The sequence below is a fragment of the Helobdella robusta genome (assembly GCF_000326865.2).
Source record: "Helobdella robusta unplaced genomic scaffold HELROscaffold_116, whole genome shotgun sequence".
NCBI lineage: Eukaryota > Metazoa > Annelida > Clitellata > Rhynchobdellida > Glossiphoniidae > Helobdella > Helobdella robusta.
This window is the reverse complement of record NW_008703643.1, coordinates 160125-185674: the sequence shown is the minus strand read 5'-3', so window position 1 is coordinate 185674 and position 25550 is coordinate 160125. Positions and strand designations below refer to the sequence as shown.

The window sequence follows — 25550 nt, the reverse complement described above, 5'->3', positions numbered from 1 at the left end:
TTGTGTCACTTGTTGAATATCACCACATTTCAACTACTACAAAGTAGTAAAGATTGAGTTTTGTGGAGGTCAATGGTCGCCAATGTCTTGAAAGGATAAGGCACGAGAAGAAGATATGTATCAGTATATATAAATGAATGAATACATAAACGTAGTATGATTGCCCATTTATCAAAGAAAGCTTCTGAAAATTTTATTTTAGTTTTTGTTGTTGTAGATTTATTGCCAAATTATACATTGTGGCGAAAATAAACCATAAGTTAGTTTAGAGATTTTAACATTTTAGTCAAGTCAGTTGGAGATTTCGACAGTAATTTATACTAGATCAAATAAATTTCATTGGTTAATCAGTTGCTGAATCAATTTTTTTTCTGTTCTCAAGAATTCATTTTGAAATTGTTTTAAAATGTTAGAAAAATTAAGTAGAGTTATATCATAAGCTATTCGGATGGCGAATGTATTTAAATTTTTTTGAAATTTAAGAAAATCACATATTTTTGGATGATTTTGATTAGTGTAAAGTAATGCGGCCCGTGTTTGGAGTAGTCATTTCTGAAACCTTCCATCTCAATTTCATATTTCAGTTATTTAATTTCTTTCTTTGAGAGAATCTTAATCCATTTATTGCACGTGACGGGCCGAATCTTTTTGAATTCTAACCTAGTAACTGAATCAGACACCATAAACATTAGACCTCCTCGTCTCAAATGATATTATTATTATTATTATTTTATTATTATTATGAACCTTTTTTTACAATCCAGAGTCGATATGTTGGATGCTCTTATTTATTTCAGAAATAATTTCATAAAAGTTCTAAAAGGGATAAAAATAATATGAGGTTTAAAAATTTTTTAGGAATAAATTTCAGCTTATAAGACAAAAAAAATTCGCATTTTTCATATGGAATTATTTTAATTCTCATTCATTCGTTAGAGATTTGATAATTTGAAAAAGACAGCTTCGATCTTCGTTTTTCACTGAACAATGTGTGTGTCCTTTGACAATATTTCCTAATCTGAATTAATACAATAATAATAATAATTTGAGAAATCTCAATTATTTTTAGAAATATAACTAATATCTTCTACTCGTTTCAGACACATCAGAACTCGTCAGGGCACCGTTCATTTTAAAAAATTTTTAGAATAACTTTGATACTGAATTGTTGAAAGAGAGCAGTGCCATTCGTCCCGGCAGGCTAAATAACGCCAATTTTAGATTAAAAACAAAGCATATATACTTTAAGGTGACAAATAAGTTAACCAAGAGTTAGTATCCGTATGAAATATTAAATCTTTGTAATTTAAGGAAAATATTTTTTGCGCCTACAAATGCTTTTGAAACTTAGAATAAAGAAACAATACAAACAAAATTAGCTCATCCGAATTAATTAGTAAAAAAATATATGATCAATAAAAGAGATTTGGAGAAAAAAAATATAAAAAGAAAAAGATGATGATGATGGAGAAAATGAGAGAGAGAGAGAGAGAGAGAGAGAGAGGAAGAGAGAGAGAGAGGAAGAGAGGGATGGATGGAAAGAATGTATACACAATATACGTACTATAAATTTCACACTCGGATATGGTCATTTGAGATGCATGCTTGTTGGAGGCAACTGCTTCGTGTGTACAGACATACAAACACACATGCATACAAACATACAAACACACATGCATACAAACACACATGCATACAATCATACTGAGGTATAAAAAAGCATGCTTTATATAAGTGCAGCTAATATTTTACTCTACTCATAAACGAATAAATGTCAACATGAATGTTATATGTAAGTAAATACATGCGATAAAATGTTCAGACAATATTTTTTATAAATTATTTGTTAATTTTGTAAAAAAAATTTTTAGTCTGAAATGTTTTCCCCGAATAAATCTTCATCAAAGTCGTTTTCATCGGTTACAATATCACCTTTCTCCTCACCATCAGCAGCATCACCAGTACCAACATCTCCATCATCTTCACCATTTTCGTTGTCCTTGTCATCATTTGCATCAACTTCCTCCTCAAAATTACATCCAAAGATGAAGAGAACAGATCTGTTTAGAAGAGAAGACATCACACAACATCGAGCAAAAATAAAAACGACAGGCATAATTTCGTCATCAAGATCATCCTTGCCACCAGAATCAGCATTATTATCATCATCTTCATCATCACCTTCATCTACATCATCATCTACATCATCCTCGATAATTTCATCCTCATCAACATCGTCATCATCCTACTCATCGTCGTCTTCTTCCCCTCTACGACCACCATCGTCATCATTCCGGCCCTCAGTACCATCACTATCACTGATGATGCTGGTTACAACAGTATACGTCTTCGTCATCTTCGTCATTGTATCAGATTCCAAAAAATTTTCAAAAGAACTTCCAAACTTTCCTGGACTCTACGCCATGGGGTTGGTTCATTTCGTCGGCAAAATGATCGAAATTTTGTTTCGCATAATAAAATATTTTTTTGATTTAACCCGCAATACTAAATTTGCTATTAGTACGTTATTGTTATTATCACATATTACAATCTGTATGTGATATTACATTGTGCATGCACTCAAATCGTGGTGATTCTTTTGTTTTTATTAAAAATTTTGAAAATAAAATTTATACCATTTATACAGGATATTTTAAATGTAATTTTCTGCTGAACGAATAGTGCCAAACACAAAATAACAAATCAGTGAACAAGGTATCCCACTTAAACATTTGAAGAGCAGCTAGTTTTAAACGTGTCAAACTTTGAAAATATCTTGTCTTGTGCTCACACACATACATATAAGGATTACTACAGTTCATGCATTTTGTTCTGTTTGTAAGTTTTAAAAATTTTGGCACAAAGGACGGACTAACCTGCAACTTTGTAGATGTAGAACGGTTTTGAAGGAGTTCTGCTTGTCATAGCTGATAAATTGAAAAACGAAAATTAAAATAAAATGAGTAGAAAATTTTTGGTCAAGAGTTTGATGTATTTTTTCTATGGCCTAGTTGGAAGGGATGCATCCCAACATCTTTTCCATATTCCCCCGTGGTACCAAGTAATATTTTATTTTTTGTTTCAAGCACATGAGCTATTCAAAAACAGAAACATCTATCTGTAGTGAGGAAATAAGTTCAATAAAAAAAAAAGTTACAAAAGTTTTTATGTGAGTTTTTTTTTATCATACTGCTGGAGGCTTGCATGTTATACACTTATTGTTATACTGTATAAGCGTTTATGTTTATATATGTTTAACATTTTCAATACAAGAATTACTGAAATCAAGAGTTGACAGAAATATGATGTCATTAACACCCATGAAATGTATTTAGTTTTTTACGTAGCTATGCATATGCACACATACCTACACCACCAAATCAAATAATCCGGGCATGAAGAGATAGCTGGCATACATCGACATGGCAACCAACTGCCATGCCAACCAAGTGATCGTGATGAGGCCTATTTTCATCATTCGTTTCATGATTTAAAATATTAAAATAATAATAATAATGATGATGATGTAAGTTATATATAAACTTGTTGAAGCTAATTAAAAAAAAGCTGACTGAAAAAAAAACATTTTAAAAATGTCATCCCAATGTAAACTGAGTCCGTTAAACCGACAGTGCAGATTACATAATTATCTTGAACGGTTAAGTTTTTCATATGTAGAAATGTGAAAGAAATTGCTATCACGAAGGCCAGGTCATAAATTTGATACAATATTTAGTCGCTTTCTCAGTTCGTTCACGTTGCATGTCTGGGTTGGATTGGTGAGTAGGTACTCAAGGGTGCTGTAAAACAACCATATATACCTGAAGAATGGAGCCAGGCATGATACCATTGAATCATATGCATCCACAAACATTAGAATATTCATTTCAATTCTTCTGAAAAATACAATAAGTGTTCAGTGATACAGTGAAGTGATACATACATTGACAAAAAAGTTGCCCAAAACATTCCAAACTTCGTCTTGTCAAAAAAATAACTGAAAAAAAAATGTCAGAAATTTTTTTATGTACCTACCTATTTACATACGCATGCGAACTTGCAAGCCCTGTATATTGCACGTACAGCACAGCCATGCTGATCTATGGATGTACGTTGCAAACAAAAAGAATGCACGTATGTGTAAGTAAGTAACGTCTGGAAATATGTAGAAATGAATTAATGCATGCATGTGAATGAATGTAGATGTTTGTAAATGCATGCATGCATGCATGTGCAATTGAATGCAGACATACGTACAAGTTCTGCAGTTATGTGTGTATTTCTGGAAAGACTATTATTGATTTTGGTCAGCTTGTCATGATTTTCATCTCAGCAGGCACTAGCTACTCCGTTGTGTATGTGCGTGTGTGTGCGCGTCTGTATGTGTTTGTGCGTGTTTGTACACATGTGCGTGTATGTGTAGTTGCTTTTGTGTTACTGTTTGCGTATGTTGGATTATGAAAGGGCTGGCTTGGAAACTTGCGTACAAGATGTGTGGTTTTAAAAAAGAGTGTTAAGCGTGTTTTTATTGCGTGAAAACGTATCGATACGAGTGAATAGTGTTCAAGTTTTCATGTGAGTGTTTATATGTGTCTGTGTCGAACTATGCGTCAATAAAGATTTTTTATTTCATTGAAAATAAACATGAAATAAGCCAAAACCATTTGATTCGTGAAAGCTCTACGGTCTAGCGCTAGAAGATGAAATATTGAAACATATGCATATATTTAACCGTACTCAAACAGATATGTAAACATATTCACACAAACATACATCTCAACACATGCATAAATATACAAACACACACGTGCATAAATACACATACATATAAAGACTCACACACTCACACACACACACACACTCACACACACACACACACACACACACACACACTTAAAGAGAAACACGTTGTGTATCTACGTATGCGTGTGAGTGCGTATCTGAAGTGTGTATGAGTGTGTATCTCATTGAATGTGTGTCTCATTGAATGTGTATCTGCCTGTATCTGCCTATGTATGTGTGTGAGTGTAGGTTTGGATATGTGTAAATGTGTGTGTGTGTGTGTGTGTGTGTGTGTTTAACTCCGTACGCTCGTCTATTAAGCATAGTCTTATTTAATTTGTTGTTAATTTTATTGAATGCAGTTACAAGTATTTGACGAGGAAGGAGAGGGAATCGAACGGTAGTAGAACAAAGGAGGAACTCAGGTCTGTTAGTCTGGTGATGGTTATTATTGTTATTATTATTATTAATAAGATTATTGATTTTATATTTTGAGGTTTGGTGGTAATAAAAAGAGATACCATTATAACCATGATTAGTAGTTTTACTAGATGTATTAGCATTATAAGCTATTAATTTCTTTTAATTATTTTTATCATCATTATTGATATAGTTATTGTTATTATTGTAATTAAGCTATAGTAATTATTGTTAATATAATATGATTTTCATCTCAATTATTTGAATCGTAAGGCACTCTACCGCGATTTCCATAAAAAAAAATCCTCATATAATTGATATGTATGCCTAATTAAAATAGCAGCAATATTAGTAGTCTCAGAACAGCAGTGGTAGCAGCTGTAGTAGTGGCGTTACTAAAAATAGTAGTAGTAATAATATTAGTAAAAACAGTAGTAGTAGTAGTAGCAGCAGCAGTAGTAGTAGAAGTAGTCGCAGTAATAGTAGTAGTTGTATTATCAGTTGGAAAGTTAAAAATATACTGTGCACACCATTTTAAATCATTTTCCATTAATTTATTAATTTATTCATCATTGTCCCTTGAATAAATTTGCAGGCCATCAGCTGTGATGCAGAAGCTGCTAACTGGCTACGTCAGGACTGATCCGCCATCTTTTTGTAAGATGACATCATTTATCAACTAATATATATATTTATAATTATGTTTGTTGCTCTTGCCGAAATAAGAAATCGAATTACAAATGATAGAATAGAAGTGCCTAATGAAATGAATCACAGTAAAATGTATTTGTATATACGACTCGTGATGGCATACCAGCATAAGGGCATGAAAATTTGATTTAATCAGCATTATGCCGACAGTTGAAAGTATCATATATTAATAATTGACCATCGTAACTGATGATAATTTCTTTTCACCATGAAACATTCATCATATGAATTTCTCTTAAAGCAACCACCGAAGTTGAGCTGGGTGTCTACATCATCAGTTTCTATTCGGTCAACGAACAAACCATGGTTGGCTTCCTTGCTGTTGTATAAGTTTATTTGTTTTTATTTATTTAATATTTTCTTTCTATATTTTTATCTCTTTTTTCTTTCATTCTCCTTCTCTCTCTCTCTTTCCTCTATTTATAAAAATACCTTTAATTTTTACTTGTCGTGACATCTCGAATCATCTAGTGCCTCAAATCTTTATGCTCTATAAGCGCTAATTCTGACCATTACCGATAATTTACAATGTCTCGATTGTATCGTTACACTAAAATTTAAACTACTTCATTGAATGGATGACGAATTATCAGTAGAAAGGAAATGCAGAACTATCCAACCTCTTTGAAATTTAAACTATTTCATTGAATGGGTGACGAATTATCAGAAGAAAATAAATGCAGAACTACCCAACCTCTCTGAAACAAACCCACCAACCAATCAGGACTACTCAGTAAGCATGTACTTGCGACAGAAGTGGCAAGATCCTCGACTAGACGCCTTCAGCTACATGGGAAACAAGTCCCTGAGAATGGGTGACAAGGGCTGGGAGAAAATTTGGGTACCAGATACCTTCCTCAAAAACGAAAAAGGTAATTTTGATTTGCGTTTTGAAATTACTGATTGAAAAAACCCACATGGTTGTGTTGGACCCTTTGTCTCAAAAAAATTGTATTGATTTGGATGTTGGGAGAGTAGTAAAAGAAAAAGTAAAACATTTGAGGATGAGGGTGTTATGTGGGATAAGAATTTTTCAATGACATTTCGGCTTATTTTTACATTTTAAATATGCAATGATGCCATACAAATGCCTATCCGATCGTCTCTTGTAAATTCTGACGATTTGGATATCTTTGGATGGCTACTCCTTATCCAGTGGGTTATTAGGTGGAACGTGAATCCATGTTTTAGCGAATGTCACACATATAATGTGAAAATCATCGATAAATTTTTTAGTTGAATGTCAGTAAAAGCGTTTTCAGGTTATCATAATGGTCAAAATTTTATTGATTATTTTTTTAATTTTTCACTGTTTAAAAAATATTTTTTCCTGAACTTGATTATATATAAAAATAAATTCGACAAGTAGATGATTTATTTTGAACAAAAATCTATTTACTCTGAAAAAAATTGGCAATATTACTTAAATTCTAACTTTGATCATTATTATTATTTACAATATTTTTAATTAGTTAAAATGAATAAAATAAACAAATTTATCATTATTTAATGTTAATAATCAAATTATTTTTATTGAATTAAATTAAACTAAAATAAACAAAATTAAATTAAATTAAATTGAAAACTGTAACGTGTAGGAGCTAGTTTTCATTCAGTCACAGTTGACAACCGCCTGATCGAGATCAGGGCGCCTACGACTGTCTGGTATGTTATCAAGTGAGTTTTTTTTAATTTATTTATTTTATTTCTTTTTATCTTTTATGGGATTAAGGTGCCTGGCTCTAATGTTGCAGTAACCATGTTCAAATGCAAATACATCCCTCCTAACACGTTCAATGATTGCGATGAGTTGATTCACGTACGTCAAAATGCAGTGTGTCTTCGTTGTGGAGGCCTGTGAGGAATTTTAATAATAGAATTGTGAAAAAACAAGAAGCAAATTTTTGATCTTTAATATTTTTTTAATTATTATCTTCGATCGTTGTAATTATTATCGAAGTTGCGATGTTTTCCTTGAAACAATTCAAAATTAAATCATTTTTGCGTTTAAAAATTTTTTTACTTTTTTTTTCACTTTCGGTAAGTTAGTCGGTAGAAATGAAACCTTCCGCGTTGTTATTAATTACGCCATGGTATAGTTCGAATACTCTCTCTGTGCCAAACTCAAAAACACCATCATACGCGTGCGATGTGTTGCTTGTGCCTGTATAGATAACGTGTATGTGCATCGTGCGGTGTGACTAGTACAGTTCTTGAGGTTCGAAAATTTGACCCTAAGTATTGAATGATATGTGAGCGGTTGTCAGAGCTGGCCGGCATAATACAAAAGAATATGATCCTCAACAGGATATCAGCAACGTTGTCGTGTCCAATGACCCTCGAAAATTTTCCTCTGGACACCCAAGTCTGCCCCATGTCCTTTGAAAGCTGTTAGTTTGTCACGCGTGTTAGTCATTCATCACTCATTCATTCACTCATTTACTCACTCACTCACTCATTCCCTCACTCACTCACTCACTCACGCACTCATTCATTCATTCATTCATTCTAACAATGACCTATTCAACCTCAAAACATCTACCCACAACGCAGTTGGATACACGGCGACTGTCATGAACTTCAGCGAATTCAAGAACCAAGAGTTTCTGGAGACGGAGAAGAAGGTGGAGATGCCACAGTTCAGCCTCATAGCTGCTTCCTCCAAGGACTGTTCCTCTAACTACACCTCTGGTCAGTATTGTTCGCTGGCCCTGAATTTTAATTTAGCCAGCTGTACACTTATTTTGTCAATTTGACAAGTTTATAGAAGGAAACGAAACGAAATGAAAGTTTATTCAGCAGCAATAATTGCATAGGTGGTAATTTTGAAAGACTGACCAAAGTAAAATTTCAAGTTGCCTGTGCTTTATTGGGGTGCAACAATAAAAATTATAATGAGAACTCTTTTATTTCTTCAAAAGCCAAAATATAAATAAAAATTACATTTAAATATAAAATGATCAATTATTATAATAGTTAAAAGATTAAAATAATGAATAATTTAACATCAATGCTCGCCATTATGAATGTGTACAAAGATGATAAAATAATATAAAAACTAGAGTCAAACTTTATTTCTGTCACAATATATTGCGTAAGTAGATGCTATCGCAGAATTGATTAAGCTAGATCTAAAATCGTCACGCCAGTTTATTTTAGTCTGAGATAAATTGAAAGAATTATAAAGTTCTATTGGCGAAATAATCGTTATAATAATAATAATAATTATAATAATAATAGTAATAAAAAATAAAGTTATAATACCTTACGATGAAGTTGCATGGACAAGCCATCCAACATTTCAGGGATATATCCCTGCTTGGAAATCAAGTTCTACTTGAGACGGGACCTCGGCTACTTCATCATCCAGGTGTACGTTCCCAGCGTCCTTATCGTCATCCTCTCCTGGGTCTCCTTCTGGATCAACGTGGATGCCAGTCCCGCCAGGGTCTCTATCGGGCTGCTAACTGTCCTCACCACCACAACTATGAGTAGTGGTGCAAGGTTGGTAGGTGGTGGCTGTTGTGTGGCTGGTGACTGTTGTGTGGCTGGTGGCTGTTGTGTGGCTGGTGACTGTTGTGTGGCTGGTAACTATTGTTTGGCTAGTGGCTGTTGTGTGGCTGGTGGCTGTTGTGTGGCTGGTGGCTGTTGTGTGGCTGGTGGCTGTTGTGTGGCTGGTGTGTGACTGGTGGCTGTTGTGTGGCTGGTGGCTGTTGTGTGGCTGGTGACTGTTGTGTGGTGGTGCTGATGACTAAAACAACCCAATTTTGTTTAAAAGCAAACAATAGCAATTAAATTTTAGATCTAATTTAATATCTTTTAGTAAGAAATTAACTTTGACAACGAGCCTTTAGCAAAATTAAACGATAAACCATCACACATACGAATACGCGCAACGGCACGCACACACACACCAAGACACACATACACATTCCCACACACACATAAACGTTTCCACACACACATACACATTCACACGCACATACACGTTTCCACACACACACACATACACACACACACACACATTCCAAACACACATACACGTCACCACACACACACACACACACACACACACACAGACAAACTGACATACACAAACAAACAAACCTTCATCAGAGCAACACTCCCACGAGTTTCATACATAAAGGCCATCGACGTCTGGATGATTGTTTGCCTGGTTTTCGTCTTCACCTCCCTCATTGAGTATGCAGTTGTTAACGTTTTCGCTAGGAAGGTTTCGTCAATTTTTTTTCAATTTCTTTCAAAATCACACTTTAATATATTTTTTATTCTGGCTTAAGCTTCAAATTAAGATTTTCAAATTTCAGTTTGCGGTTACGTCTAACTTGTTGCATCGAAACGTTAAAAATCCTTATTACTTGTATGAGAATTTTTGTGTACTATTGTTGGAGATATAAAAATACTAATAATACTAAAATAATAATAATAATAATATATAATACTAAATAATAATAATAATAATAAAAAATTTTAAGAAGACTTTACTGAATACGAATTTTTGAAGAACATTCGATATTATATGTTTTATTATAGATTTGTGAATGTATTTAAAAAAAAAAAACAGGTTGCACGCCCACCGAAGCACTTCAACAATCCGCCACCACTGACGCCCCGTTTGCCGCCTCACCACCACATCCACCACAGCGGGGGGTGCGGTTGTGGCAACAAGGGGTCGTGTATAATGGCCAGCAGGGTTCGCCTTTAAATTTTTTCATCTTTTAATCATTTTTTTAGAGTTAGTTCTCGTCTTCGAAATGGTTTTTTTTTCAAAGAATTGAAGAAATAAAGTTAGACACTTCTCTGTTGGTTACGTTTTGCTAGTTTTGTTTGTTGGTTTTTAAAGTTTAAAAATGCTAAAACCTTGATAACTTATTAATTTTTTATACAATAGTATTTCACGTCATTGCCATATTTATAAAAATTCAAACACACAAACCACCATACATACCATTCACCGGTGGTATTTGGTTTCTTAATAAATAAATAAATTAATTAATTATTAATTAATTAATGACTTTTAATATTTTTTTTAATTTTTTCGCCTCAGGACTCTGGCAACCCCATCGTAACGAAATGTTGCATTGTAAGTGTTTTTTCATGATACAATTTTTTATTATCCTGTAAAAAAAAACCCAGAATCTGATAGACGCAGACCAAATCAATACATCACTCATACGCTTCTCAATTAGTTAATTTGACATGATGCTTCTTGAAATTGAAAAATTTAATTAAACCTTTACAACATTCGAAACCTAACCAAAAATAAAGCGATATTGTATTTATGATATACCTATATGATAAAACAAAATAAAATAAATAATATCAAAAAACGTATAAAAATACAAAACATTCAAACTTGTCCAGTGCTACCACTCGTGTAACCAAATCATGGAGAAGGAGCAAGAGAAAGACGGAAAGATTCGAGCGAGAAATGTGGATCGAGTGGCCCGCAAAATCTTCCCCGCCTCCTTCCTAGTCTTCAACATCATCTACTGGCTCTACTACATCGTTCAGCCCTTCACGCCAAACATTCTTCCCGCTAAAAACATCCTGAAGCCTACCCAAGTTGCTCCCCCAGAAGATACATTTCTCAAATAAAATTTGATCCTTGTGTGTTTAGTATTCTAATGGGAGAGTTTTTAAATGTTTACGGGTAGTAAAATATTGATGAAATTTTTAAAATTTATAACTTTCTCTTTAGTATTGTTTGTTTGTGTGTTTGTGGGTGTGTGTGTGTGGGGGGGTAGTCTAGTGTAGTGTGGTGTGTTGTTTGTTTCCAGTAAGACTTGATCTTAACTGTCTTATCAACAAAGCACTCGACGAAATATTATTACATCACATACAACATACGTTGTGATGCAAAACTCGTGTATCAGTAAATTTTTTTTTATGTTTGAAAAACTTAACATGTATACGAAATTTTTGTGCGAGAGTTTTGAAAATTTTACGAAATTTTATTAAAAACGTGAAATAAGCATAATAAATACATCGCTCCGTTAGGAACCTTCATCTCGATCGTCATCTTTCAAGTTGAGGTTTTCTTTTATGTGTTGTTATTTATTAACTTTTATTTAATAAATTAATTTATTTATATATTATTAAGGTTTGTAATGTTATTATTGTCAGTTGTTGTTGTTATTATCATTGTTGCTAATATAATTTTATTAAAAATTGTTTGGTGACTATTAATTTTTTCATGCTTTAGTTTCAGAAGATAAGTTTCGTGAGGTTTGCTGCGAAAATTTATCACTAGACAAAACTATGTTTTAATTTGAATATACATCAAAACACTTACCTAGATTTATAAGTAGGTATATTAAACAATGTATGAATACTTGTAATGTTGCATGAATTTGTATGTATGCATGTATGTACAACATATGTATGTGTGATTGTGTAATTATTTTGTAAGTTATTGGCATTAAACATTGAATTGTTTCTTACTCTGTGGCTAATAGTGAGAATATAAAATTTATGAACATTTTGTGTCTCATAATGTTGTAAGAACAATGAGAGAGTTGAAGAAACGAAGGAATAATAATGTTTTATAAGGAGATATTGGTGGCTGTTCATCTAGTTAAATTTACGATGTCGACGATGATGATGAGTTTTATGACGTGATCACAATGATGATGATACATTTGATGGTGGAACTGTATTCAAAGATATTCCAGTACTTAATTACTGAATACTTATGTTAATTGTACTTTTTTTGAATAAAATAAACTTCTAAATACCTAATACTTTTAATTAAAAATACTTTATTTATTCATTACTTTTATCAATTCATTTTTTTTATTTATTCATTATTTTTATTTATTCAATTATTGTTTACCAAATTTTATTTGGCTATAAATTTGTCATTCTTTGAATGTCTGTATGAAATTTCAATTAACTAATTCAATTCAATTCAATAATGAGTGTATTTGGCAAAAAAGCTAAGAGACCTGAAGATATGACTTGTTGGGCCACCATAAAACTCATAAGTAACAATTCACATGTAGGAGGAGGTGATTATCCACCTTTCAAATTCTTGACGTTACTGCGGGCTGGGTTGGAAATAGGGCAGATGTCTGTCTTCACAAGATTTTTTGGGTTTCTTATTTAATTTTTCATGGCGTTTATTTATTTATTTATTTATTTTATTTGTATATTTTTGGTTGAAAATTTAGTAATGTTATTTTACGCAACCCAGCAGCCAAATGATTTAACCCATTTTTGAAGGTTAACACGAATTTTTTTTTGGTAAAATTGTAAAAAAAAAATTTGAAGGTCTTCCGAAAATTCTCGACGAGTTAACCTGGCATAGCAAACTTTATCGTAATTCACGCCAACTCTTTAGATATCATAGCTACTCCCTCGCTAGATTTAACATTGTCTCGGATTACAATCCTACCTGACTTTAAATACTTTCCAGATATAGCTTTGTTTTTATTACGAACGATGCTAATTTGTAATTGATATTTCTTGCAGACGGCTCATGCGGCTCTACGGATCTTTTCTCTGAATAAAAATAACATATAAAAATGCTGCTGATAGATTACTGAATTTTTTTTTAGAACTTTAAAAAATTTCATCTGCAAATCCAACCTTGAATTTCATTTTCTATGTGTAAAGCATGGCAATGTACTTATTGTTATTATCATTATAGCAAATTGGATGTCCAATTTTTTTTAATTCTTACGCGATTTTGTTGGTATCATGAATTAAGCATGTACTGTTAGCATATATCATCCTCTATGTTGCGAGCATTTCGTGATAGGCTGGAACCACGTTCGTCTCCGACTTTTATTTGTCTGGATTTTAAATATCTTTTAATGATATGACACTTTTTTGGTTTAAATTTTTAATCATTTTAAATCAATTCTAACCATTCATTATTTATATAAATTAAAATATTAATAATTATAATAACATGTCAATTGCTACATTTATACCAAAAAATTAAAAACAAGTCATAACAAAATTAAGTGGGATCAGTTATTAGTAAGATATCACATAGTAACAGAGACAACTAAAAACCGCAATTTTTAAAACAAATTTCAAAAAAATCCTCATACAGCACATAACTTGCATTTGCTTAAGTTCGATTCTTCATTCAGAATTCAAAACGTGAATTAATGAATGCAATTAATTAATGAAATCCCGTCAGTGAAACCAGCGGAATAAGAAAAATGAAGACTACAAATTGATTGGCTGGTTGAATCAAGCACGTATGTAATAAAAGTGTCCAACAATAAAACTCAATTTTAAAAATATATAACAATGATTTCGGCAACAAGGTCTTCTAGCGAGAACTTCCAATGAAAACGAAGCATCTTGCTTTTTATTACACCTGCCGGCGTTGGGGGCAATGAGACTAAGGTGAGATTCATTTGTGATTGCGCTGATGAAAAATATCGGGTAACTGCAATGTTAGTAACAATGATGGTGTGGTGAGTGGAAAAAAAGCTGGCAATGATGAAGATGATTAGAATGATGATGAGGATAATTTGATGACATTGGTGGCATTGAAGATGATAGGTATAATTATGAATACGATGATGACAAAAAAAGATGATAGAATGATGAAAATAACGATGGTGCTGATTAAATGTTGTGAAGTTAATGTGCAGACGACAAGAAGATGTGCTCCCGGTGCTGAGAAAACATTCCGACCGTGTACTGTGCCATACGAACCTTGACAATACACGTACACAGCGATGCACGCTGATGTACAATTGGTGTACGTGACACAGCTGTACACGCACGCACGCATACACACGCATACACATGCGTACAGACAGACGCGTGCATTCGTGTTGAACAGCATTGCACGGTATCAAGATGTATAGGCATCGTACACAAGGCACAACAACCGAGTACGCATCTCCTCGCCGTGTGCACTCAACATGTACCCCTCTGCTGGTTTGTGTACGTGTTGCCTCTGTTGGGGTGGGTGGTGATTTTGTTGTTCCTGAAAAGAAACGGCTGTTGATGACGTCATGACGAACGTCATCATTTCTCTCAAGCGTCGGTCTCCTGTCGAATCCAGCAGATGCACTCCCGGTGGTGATGCATGAATACCGATTGCACCGACATCATCTACGATCGGTGTACCGACCGATCAATATAATATCGGTACATCTCCACACTTACCGGGAACACACCGCTCAACCAGACAGGAAGGAAGCAGTTGTTTCAATTATGTTATATTCAGTTAACAAAATATTCATTTTTAATAAAAAAAAAACATTTTTAATGTTAGAGTTTTGGTGGGGACCATCTGAACTAACCTGAGGTTATTTATTCACCAGTTCAGAGTTGTGAAACCGGCACATGCCTGCATTCAATGCTGGAGATAATGGTCTGTAACGTGATCAACAATTTTTTGGGCATTTCCACTCAGTGGCATGAGGTTTTTTTTAAATATTTCAATTTTTCAGCTTGTAGTGGTGTAAAATATTTGGACGCTTTATAGTCTGTTGAATGAAATATTCATCACAAAATACAAAATAGCCTAAAAACCATCCGAAATTTCAATGAATATCACACGCGGTTTTAATATGCACACATTCACCACACATTTACCACACATTCTTGGTATCATATTTCAGCTCAGCAACACACAAGGCATAAAAGTTATATACTCCATTTCAGTTAGTTCAAAGAACTTCGGTCCACCTAATTATATTGAACTCAGCTCAGTGATAAATTATACATTCGTTCTCTTGTCTGTATAACTCTATCTACACGCACATGCACGATTCAAGAATTCAAGTGTATACACGCGCAGGCACGCACACGAAAAACATACATACAACCATACATACAAACATACAAGCAAACAAACATATATGGATACATAAATACAAACACACATGCAAACATGCTTACATACCTACATGCAGACATACATACAAACATACATTTAGACATACATACAAATATGCCTACAGACAGACATATTATAGTTTGCATATGTATGAATTGTGAAAATTTTAACATGTTTGACATACATACATACATACATCAGATGAACAATGAAGATTTCACAAGTTCGCATTCTTCAAGCAGAAGCGGCCCAAAGTTTGACTAGTGACCTAAACAGAATGAATGTGCTATTCTACTAGAGAGTTGATTTATAATAAGAATATGTTCTGTAGCATGTTTTACAATTATCTTCATTTATCTGTTTCAAAAGTTTTATAAATTTCAATCAACATCGATGCTGAGGTATAATGGAACATGAACCAAATCTTATCGACATTTTAAAAATTTAAATTAAAGTTTAACAAAATCACAAAAGAATATTGTTTCTCAAATTATTCTTAATCATATAACTTTCAATAAATTTTCATTGCGTCAGTTGGCTCAAAAATCCGAGCAACGAATAAATATGCAGTACCAGATGCAATAATAAAATGGATGAATGCTAATAGACACGATACCTCCATAAAATTTTAACTCAATTTTTTATTTTTATTTAAACGTCGTTGTTGGAGCATATTCGAAGCATTGTAAATTTATGTTAGCTTTATCGGGGTCACAAAGGTCAGCCATCATACAGTTTACTCACAGTTGTTAAAGATTTGACTTTCCAGTTGAAAAAAGGATTGTCTTGGAGATGGATCATTGTTTCGATTTTGTCAGGTTTATTAACGCTTAAAAAGCAATGCAGAAAATATTTTTCTGAACTGAAATTAAAAGCTTCAAACTGTTATTCAGCTGTTACAATATAAACTGAAATTAGGGTCATGAAAATTAGATGATTGTATATAGAAGATGCGAAACGTCAACTGCAACTATATCTTAACTTTTCATCTAAATGGCGAAAAGTCCTCTTTGGATGTTGAAAAATTAAAGCTTTTTTTGGGAATTTTTGTCTAAATAAATCATAAATATATCATATTATTACAAATTTGTATATGTGTGTACGTGCAAGCAAGGAAAATGTATGTTAGTATAAGCATTATATTACCAAGATTTATTGACAGAAATAAAAAGATTTTTAATTTTACAAAATAAAATTTGTATAAACTAAACTCACGTGACTTTATAATAATAAATTATAGGTAATAAAATCTAAAAAATATATATATATATAATACAAGCAGTAAGCCGAGCAAGTCACAATGATTCATTATTGTTTCATATTTTTATTATTATTATTATTACTGTTGTTGTTATTATTATTTGATTATGTTTTTCCTAATAAAGTTGGCAATGTGGTACAACGCGGTTTTTTATGAAAAGAAGGAATTCAAATCATTCGTATCAGAATTTTAAATACGCATTTATCGTGTTATTAGCTTATAATCGTTATGAATCGAATTGTACACATAAATTAAAATTTATGCCGGCATTTCGGTAACATAAAACCTACAATAAAACACACACGGACACGCAATAACACAAACAACAAACCACACTGACACACACGGGCATACATAAATTATACATACTTAGATATTTTACATACATACATACAAAAAATCTTTGAAAAACATTATACAGGGCGATATGATGATCATTATTTATTGATCCCAGACCTGCCAACGTCCTTTCATCGCGGACACATTTTTGCGTAAACATAGTATAAAATATTTCGCGATTATATATGAATAAATTAATTATAAAGTAATATATATCGTATATATATAGATATGCCAACATACGTCTCATTAGTATGCAAATTAGTAATGATGCAACGTATATTAAATTAGCATAAATAATGAATATTAAGTTTATGCTAATGTGCCAACTCTGATACCATTGTGAATATTTAAAATATGCTAAATTACACAAGGGAAGTCATATTTTTTATATATATATACTTACATTTCTGTCATCTTGACAAGCGCTGTTCTATTTCAGGGCTGAAAATTAATGAACGAAATGCTAGCTAGAGCTTGACCGACAAGCATCTTATTGGAAATTCATTAAATATTAATGGAATGACCGCTAGCAAATCAGATTCAATATTCTTGGTGAGATAAGCACGTGTGTGGGCGCAGTCAGCTGTTTATAGCCAACTGGTTATAATAAGTAAGATAAGTATGGTCGGACATAAGCGTGCGAACGATAACCTTTTGATATATTTTTGAGTTGGGCCTGATCTGTTGTTTGAGCACGTGGTTTTGAGACATAGGAGCGGCGTGAAGGTATAAAATTGCGATCTTTGTTTAAATAGTATATTTTATGTTTTATTTTGCAATTTATTAAAATTTATTGATGTTAATATAAAATTATTATAAACTGTTTATATTAAGTTTGGTTAGTGATTTTTTTTATTTATTGTTATTATAATCGTTATAAAACCTTTGTTTGTCTAGTAATGAAAGTACACTGCTAACCTGTTTTAATGGAATTATTTTGTTGGAATTGGACCTTTTTTGGACATGCGCTGACCAAAGGCTGAAAAAAAAGGTTTTAAAAAAAACATCTTCATTCGCTGCTATTTAAATCTGCATTAACAACTTCTCAATTTCCTTCCACCTTTTTACTTGAAATCTGCTTTTTATGTCTGACTGGTTGGAGAGCAAATACAAAAAATTTTTGAATGTCTTGAACTTTTTAATTTTTGAACGTGTGGCACTGTTATTGATTTCAACTTCAACCATGCAAACTCATCCCTCCTGTCCTATTTGATAAGCGAAATCCTTATACTACCTGATATTGATCACATTTTCATGATTAAAAATTTTTACCATTTTATCATTCAAATGTGGTTGAACCGTGAAAAACCTTTTAAGAACTTTTTGAGGTTTCATCGCTCGTTTGAGACTGGCTGCATTTATTTTCCGTTCCATCCTTCGAAGATCTGCTTTCAAAAGTGTTACTATACATCATATTTTTAATCAAAATGTCTTTGTTGAACTGATAAATTTAATAGAACAGAATGTTCCTAGTTGCTTTATTCAATTTATCTCTGCTTAACTATGTGTAACTTGTTTTTTTTTGACTCGCCATTTGTTCTAAAGTTAGTAATCTAAAATAATTAAATTTTATACGTTATGAGATAGAAATTATACTTCTCTTTAACCCATCTGAACATTTTAACGTATTGGCCGTGATTTGGTTTTTCCTTACTTATTCCAAGGTTTGGTCCAAATCTAAAAAAAATGTTCATTCTTATGTAACTTTAAAATTGTTTTGAACATTTTTTTACTTAGGTAGATTTTTCAACTTTAAATATTTTTTACTTTTCAGCGAGCCATGTTATAACTGTAGGGTTACAGTGAGTGGATATTCACTCTGCAGAGTTTCATATTGTCGTACCATGTAAAGTGTTTCCTTATTTTAGAATTTCTCAAACTACATTTTTATTACATTCTTGCTGGAAGTTTAAATTTAAAAAATGTTTTTTCTTACTGTAATGATCATTTCATATACGGAGTGTATGTCTGCGGCTTTTTAACCTAAGAGTCACGATGAGTTACTGTTTTAAGTTCCAAAATTATGTTCTTACTACAAGTTGCCTTTTAAAAGGAATACAGAGGTTTAGAAAGCTCCAGGGTGCAACTGATATTAATCTCAACAAAAATCACGGACTGGTCATTGTATGAAGCTTGCAATTTATAGCCGGTTGGGACTTCCTAGATATTTTATAATTATATATATTTTATTTATATATTATATAGTCTAAATCTTCAATTATTTCTTACGATGTTTGTGGATTCATGTGGGTGGGGCTTTTCAAAACTGAAGCTGATAACTACTTAGGACCCATCACGAGACCGTCAAGATTTAACCATCAGGCTTAATGATCAATTGCAAGTGAGACGGTGAAAGAAATAGAATTCGATGAAGTTATATTGACCAGTTTAAAGGAAAAAAATTTTTGAAGATAAAATAAATATCTATAACTCAAAGTTAACCAGTAACACTTCTATAATACTTAGGCATGCTGCTGACCTTGACTTATTAAATAAGTAAATAAATCTGGAGAAATGGCACCAACCCTGACGAAAGAGCTTTCCTTTCAGGTGCAACAAAAAATGTAATCTTTTTGAAAACCTTTATAGATCGACGAGATACAAAATACATTTGTGATTAAATGATTAATTACATTTCAATATAAAACATACTCCTTTCAACATAATCCTAATTAGAAAAATTATTTCAAGCTTTGAATATCAAAATAATTGTTCTTACCACAGGTATGCAACCTATTTAAATTTCGAACTCACAAGATTGAATTGTGATAAAGTTCTGCGGTTATTCGTTATACTCACCTGCTAGCTCCTCCACACTACACTGATGCATACGTGCACACATTTCTAACTGCAATCAGAGAAACAGGTGTTGAAATGCAGCAGACCTAATTTTTAGACTATAAAACGGGGGTGTTATTAATCTCGCCATGAAAACTATTTCAAAAATATAAACATTTCTCAATGACTATGAAAAATTTTGAATTTTTTGAATCATAAAATAAACGATTTTTTAATGAATTAATGAAGCGTAGTTCGTATTTCTAATACTGTATTTGTCGCAATTTTTGCTTAGTCTTTTTAACTTAACAGCTAAATAACTAACAAGCAAACCTCTTCAGTTTAACATTAAATTACAAGCTAAAACAGCCAGACCTTGAGTGTCAAATAAATTTAACTAATTAATGAAATTAATCGTTTACTCAGAAGAATTTGAACAATTAGAATGAAAATTTACATGTTTTGTTATATATATAACAAAATATTATTGAAAAAACAATTAGCAAAAATAAAATAAAACATTGTTACTCAGCACATGCAGACACGCACGATAACAAAAATTTTATTAATCATACGTAATGAAATATACGTATATATCAAAAAAATATTTTTAACGAAAATTGAATATCATTGTAATAAGAAAAATTACTAACTGTATATGAAGCAAACACTACACGAACCAACTAAACTCTTCTTGCCGAACATGTTCACGTGTATTTATAATACACGCCTATGCAGCTGACGGAATGACAACGATATGAATGTTGATAAAAAGCAAATTTAAGGATAGAAACTATTCAGCACTCGTTTTTATATGATATTCATCGTCGAAATGTGCGCGCGTGTGTGCGTCCTCTAACTAATCGGTCAGTCGGAACTGAGAAGAGCTGGATTTCAAATTCATGTGCATATACGTACATACATATTCAACAATCTACATTAACATGCACAAATTGCACATGCATATATTGTATTAGCATACACTTCATGTATATATATATATATGTATATATATGTTTGTGTGTATGTGTGGTTATATTATACATAATTCCATATAATCATATGATACGTAGTTAAACATTCATATACACACGAGTGTTCTTCGGGCTTTGTTCATGCGTATGCGTTATATGTTAACTATATTATACATGCATATTCATGTATTGTACATTTTGTACTAGCTTATTATGTACTAGTACTAGCTTGAATATATTATGCTGTATAGTAAATCAATTTATTTTATCAATTTAATTAAACTTTTATAATGAATAAGCATGAGCACTTGCTGCAAATGTTCTTTGTGGGTTACTAAAATTTACCAAACAATTTTTTAATTTGTTATAGGAAGTCTCAAGCTCCAATTCTTAAAGAATTTTTTATCAGCAAAATTTTGTTTCTTCAGTGATCCAAGTCTTATGGCTACTTCAGCGATCGTCTTAAGTATGCTAAGGTAGTTTCTCGACTAATCCCACTCAACGAAATATAAATCGAACCACTGGGGCACACACACAAATGTTTTCAATTTTTTGTCAAAATTTATAGAAAAAAAACCACAAGCCAGATCATTGAAATACAACGTTAGGTCTTGAGTTTTACCGATGATCACGGAGAACTCAATTGATGAGGTTAGGGTTAGATTTTCAATTTCGACTTTGTAAATCAACAAGAAAATTTACACAGTTTCGGATCAAATTTTGATGGAAATAACAAAAGATTAAGCCAAAACTAAATTACAGTAATTAATTTATGAAAAAAGATGAATTGTAAAGCAATGCTTGTGTTTGTCGAATAAACTTAAGCTATTGAAAAATAGCATTTATTGTAAGGCACAAAAATTGTTTATTTCTAATCTAGGTACATACCTAAAAACTTAAAGTAAAGATACTGGGTGGGCCAAATACCATAAGCTGAGTTTTTTTTTGTTCTTAGTAGTGAGTTAGTATACCTCCTTAAATAAGTTTTGAAATATTTTAAGTTTATTACTGAAATTTACATTGGAGATACAACTTTGTTCTTGTTTTGGAAAACCTTAAAGTATTTGCTTGTAAAATAAAATCGAAAAACATGGACAAACTATTAAGGTCGTTGATGTTATAAAAAAAAGAAGAACTTTGTATATACAATTATGAAAATACACTCTTATATATATATATATATATATATATATATACATATATATATGTATGTATATAAGTTCATTGACCACATTTCTCATTCAGTATAAGTGATGAAGCCAAAACTTTTTAAATATTTTCACTTTGAAATAGTTACGAAAAAAATAGTCACAAGATGTTTATAACGCATTCATATCTGCGAGACAAATGCGGATCTAAAAACTTTAAGTGCATGTTTGCATCCATACAGGAAGGAATGCTCCCTCCTGTGAATGCGTTGCATCATTTTTTGACCACTCAACTGATATAAAAACGCTGAAGAAACATACATCCTGTGTGTGTGTGTGTGTGTGTGTGTGTGTGTGTGTGTGTGCGTGCGTGCGTGCGTGTTTGCTTTTTTTTGTGTGGAAGTTTTTTTACAAGTGTCGTTAGTTGCGCGTGAGCACGTGTGTGGAATATAAATTTAATTTTATATTCTTTATTGAGAGATATTTATTAACATTCAGTACAAAAAAAGGTATATGATAAAAAAGTTAATTAGTCAATAGTTTGTGAATAAGGATAGTCGGGTGAGGGAGGTATAAACTGAACTTAAAAAAAATCAAACAAAAATTTGCAAGTAAAATCAACAAAACGGGCAAGTAAATACGCATCAAGAATATCGACATTCAACCCAAATTGATCTTTCTAAATTTTTTCACCAGGCGCAGGGGTAGTTCATTTCAGACACCAAACATCATTTTAGTTAAGAACTAAATTAGTAGGTGAGAAATTCAAAAAACCAAAACTTTCCCAAAAAAAACATTATAACTAACTTTACCCATCTCTTCCTTTAAACTAATCTAAGAAGAGAATTGAAAAGTTATTTATTCAACAAAGCATTTAATCCCAGTACTATTCTCTGAAGAATGTCAATAGAGTGAATAACATAATAATAATAATTAAATAGATACATTAAAAATCACAAAACAAATTAAAATATGAAAAAATAGGTGACTGTTTCAAAGATGGCGTAAGATAATATCGAATCGAACTTAAATAAATTGTCGAAACCATACAGAGCTGTCTTTACTGCCTAAACAATATCAAACTACGTTTTTGAAGTAATAATTATAAGCTTTAGCATTTCGTCTTATATCACTATCTTATATCCGATCATTCAAATTGTGGTTATTTCAGTGGGATTTCCAGCTAAAGATAGTTGCTGCTGATTCCATACAATAACCTTAAAAAAATTTTAGGTTATGCCACTTGGTACTTTACGCTAAAAAACGAAAGTTATTTGTGTTAGTATTATGATGAATATTTATAAATTTTATATTATAGATTAGTAAAAAAATCGTTCATGAATAAAAAAAATCATTTTTTACATTTCTGTGCAAACTTTTCGAAAACCGAAAAGCATATTACACACAAACGCCCACACTCATACACACAACCATCCACAACAATTCACACCCATCCACACACACACACACACACACAAACAAACACCACACATGAACATAGTTTGGAAAAACGTTAACATGACTCACCCATATACACAAACTTCGCATGTGTGTGTGTTTGTTTGTGTGAGTGTGTGTGTGTGTGTTTGTGTGGCAGCTAAAAAAACAGTGACACACCAACAAAACTTCAAGTACATGATATCCACAACACACCTTTGCAACTCAGCCGGCTGGCTTACCCAAACTCCCAACGTGATCACCTTACGTATAATAAATTATAAATGCACGCACACACACACACACACGCACACGCACACACACAACGACAACAACACAACATTATCAATCCAACAACAACACATCTAAACATAAGAGCATTAAAACTACGGCACATATAAGCCACATAACAACGCCACTACAACAGCAACCCAGCAGAGAAACGCTACAACAACAACAGAGTCAAACCTATAAGCATTACAACCACAAAAACAACCCAAAATGTTTATAGCAAAATAAAAAAAAACAAAACTGACACATCCTAATACAACAACAATCCAATCAATCAAGTAGTTCTAACAACAAAACATCAACACAGCAACAAAATAAAAAACAACATCAACTCATAAGTGATGATGGTTCAAAAGTTAAAACAACAAAAACAACACAACAACGATGAAACAGCAAAACAACACAACAATAACAAAAAAAGACCGTAGACAACAACATCAACAAAAACACAACAACACAACGATAGTAACAACGATAAAATATCGACACAACAACACAACAACTACAATGCCGCAATGCGACACAGCAGCCGTAGAGCCCAACAGAATCAACAACGAAACAACAAAGTAACACAACAACAACACGACACAACAACAACAAAATACAACACAACCACAACAACAAAATACAACAACATCACGATACAACAACAAATAACACACTAACAACAAAGCAGTAGCAACAGAACTACAAGTACATGATATTCACACCATACATTTGCAACTCAGCTGGCTGGCTTACCAGCATGCCCGACATGTGATTACCTTAATGTAATAAATTTTATAGATACCCGAAATAATTCTGTAAGCTCTTACACACATACACACACATATACATATAGTTATATATTTTTATATATAGTTATATTTATTATGAAATGTCACTGAACTTACAGCTTTCGGGCTCAGAAACTGATCAAAGCTGAAAATTCTCTGTAGTTTTACAGTTTTCGGGACGTTAATTTAACTGTATTCTTTTCAATCGCAAACACGATAACTTATAAACCTCGTGATGAAAGTTAAATAATTTATTTGACATCTTACAAGCTGATGCTCTTGAAAAAATCAAAATAGAAGAAAATAAAATATTCTCACAACAGTAGAGAAAACCAAAATGGATAGGATATAAAGTTAGCTGGATAAAAATAGACACATAATGACAAAGGGAAGAAAGTGAAAAGAAGAAAAGATTACAGCACAACACGCCCTTGATCGCATCATTTAGTCTGCTTCACGATATCATATCTCAAACTCAAAACTTGAATTGCCTACCTTTCGTGAATCTACTTGAATGTTTTATTCCAGCTAGACGAATGTCTACTGAATGATTTTAAGGCAGCATCAACCTTTGTGAAGAGATTATATATTTCATATTCATATATTCATAGTCAAATATACAAATTCATATATATACATATACAAATTCATATATATATATATATATGTGTATATATATATATACATATAATTTTATCGATAGACACATGGCAAAAGTTGTCCAAAATAACTTTTTTTATATTATTGCTAAGTCCATTAAGATCAATGACAATGTTATAAATTTTTCCAGTTCGG

General features: G+C 32.2%; 2 protein-coding genes across 2 annotated transcripts; both read left to right on the top strand.

Moving 5' to 3' along the window:
* Window positions 1-2071: 2071 nt before the first annotated feature.
* On the top strand, window positions 2072-11185 carry HELRODRAFT_117001 (hypothetical protein). The gene is made up of 12 exons (XM_009013311.1): window positions 2072-2428; window positions 5145-5207; window positions 5798-5859; window positions 6155-6219; window positions 6638-6785; window positions 7512-7590; window positions 8221-8303; window positions 8467-8604; window positions 9219-9417; window positions 10030-10147; window positions 10499-10627; window positions 10982-11185. Exons 1-12 carry the CDS (start codon window positions 2322-2324, stop codon window positions 11033-11035), a joined length of 1245 nt encoding a protein of 414 aa, XP_009011559.1. The 5' UTR covers window positions 2072-2321; the 3' UTR covers window positions 11036-11185.
* A 1665-nt stretch (window positions 11186-12850) lies between these two features.
* On the top strand, window positions 12851-16012 carry HELRODRAFT_183723 (hypothetical protein; the record flags this gene model as incomplete). The annotated part of the gene is made up of 5 exons (XM_009013310.1): window positions 12851-12944; window positions 14721-14875; window positions 15236-15331; window positions 15531-15572; window positions 15950-16012. 5 exons carry the CDS (start codon window positions 12851-12853, stop codon window positions 16010-16012), a joined length of 450 nt encoding a protein of 149 aa, XP_009011558.1.
* Between the last annotated feature and the right edge of the window lie 9538 nt (window positions 16013-25550).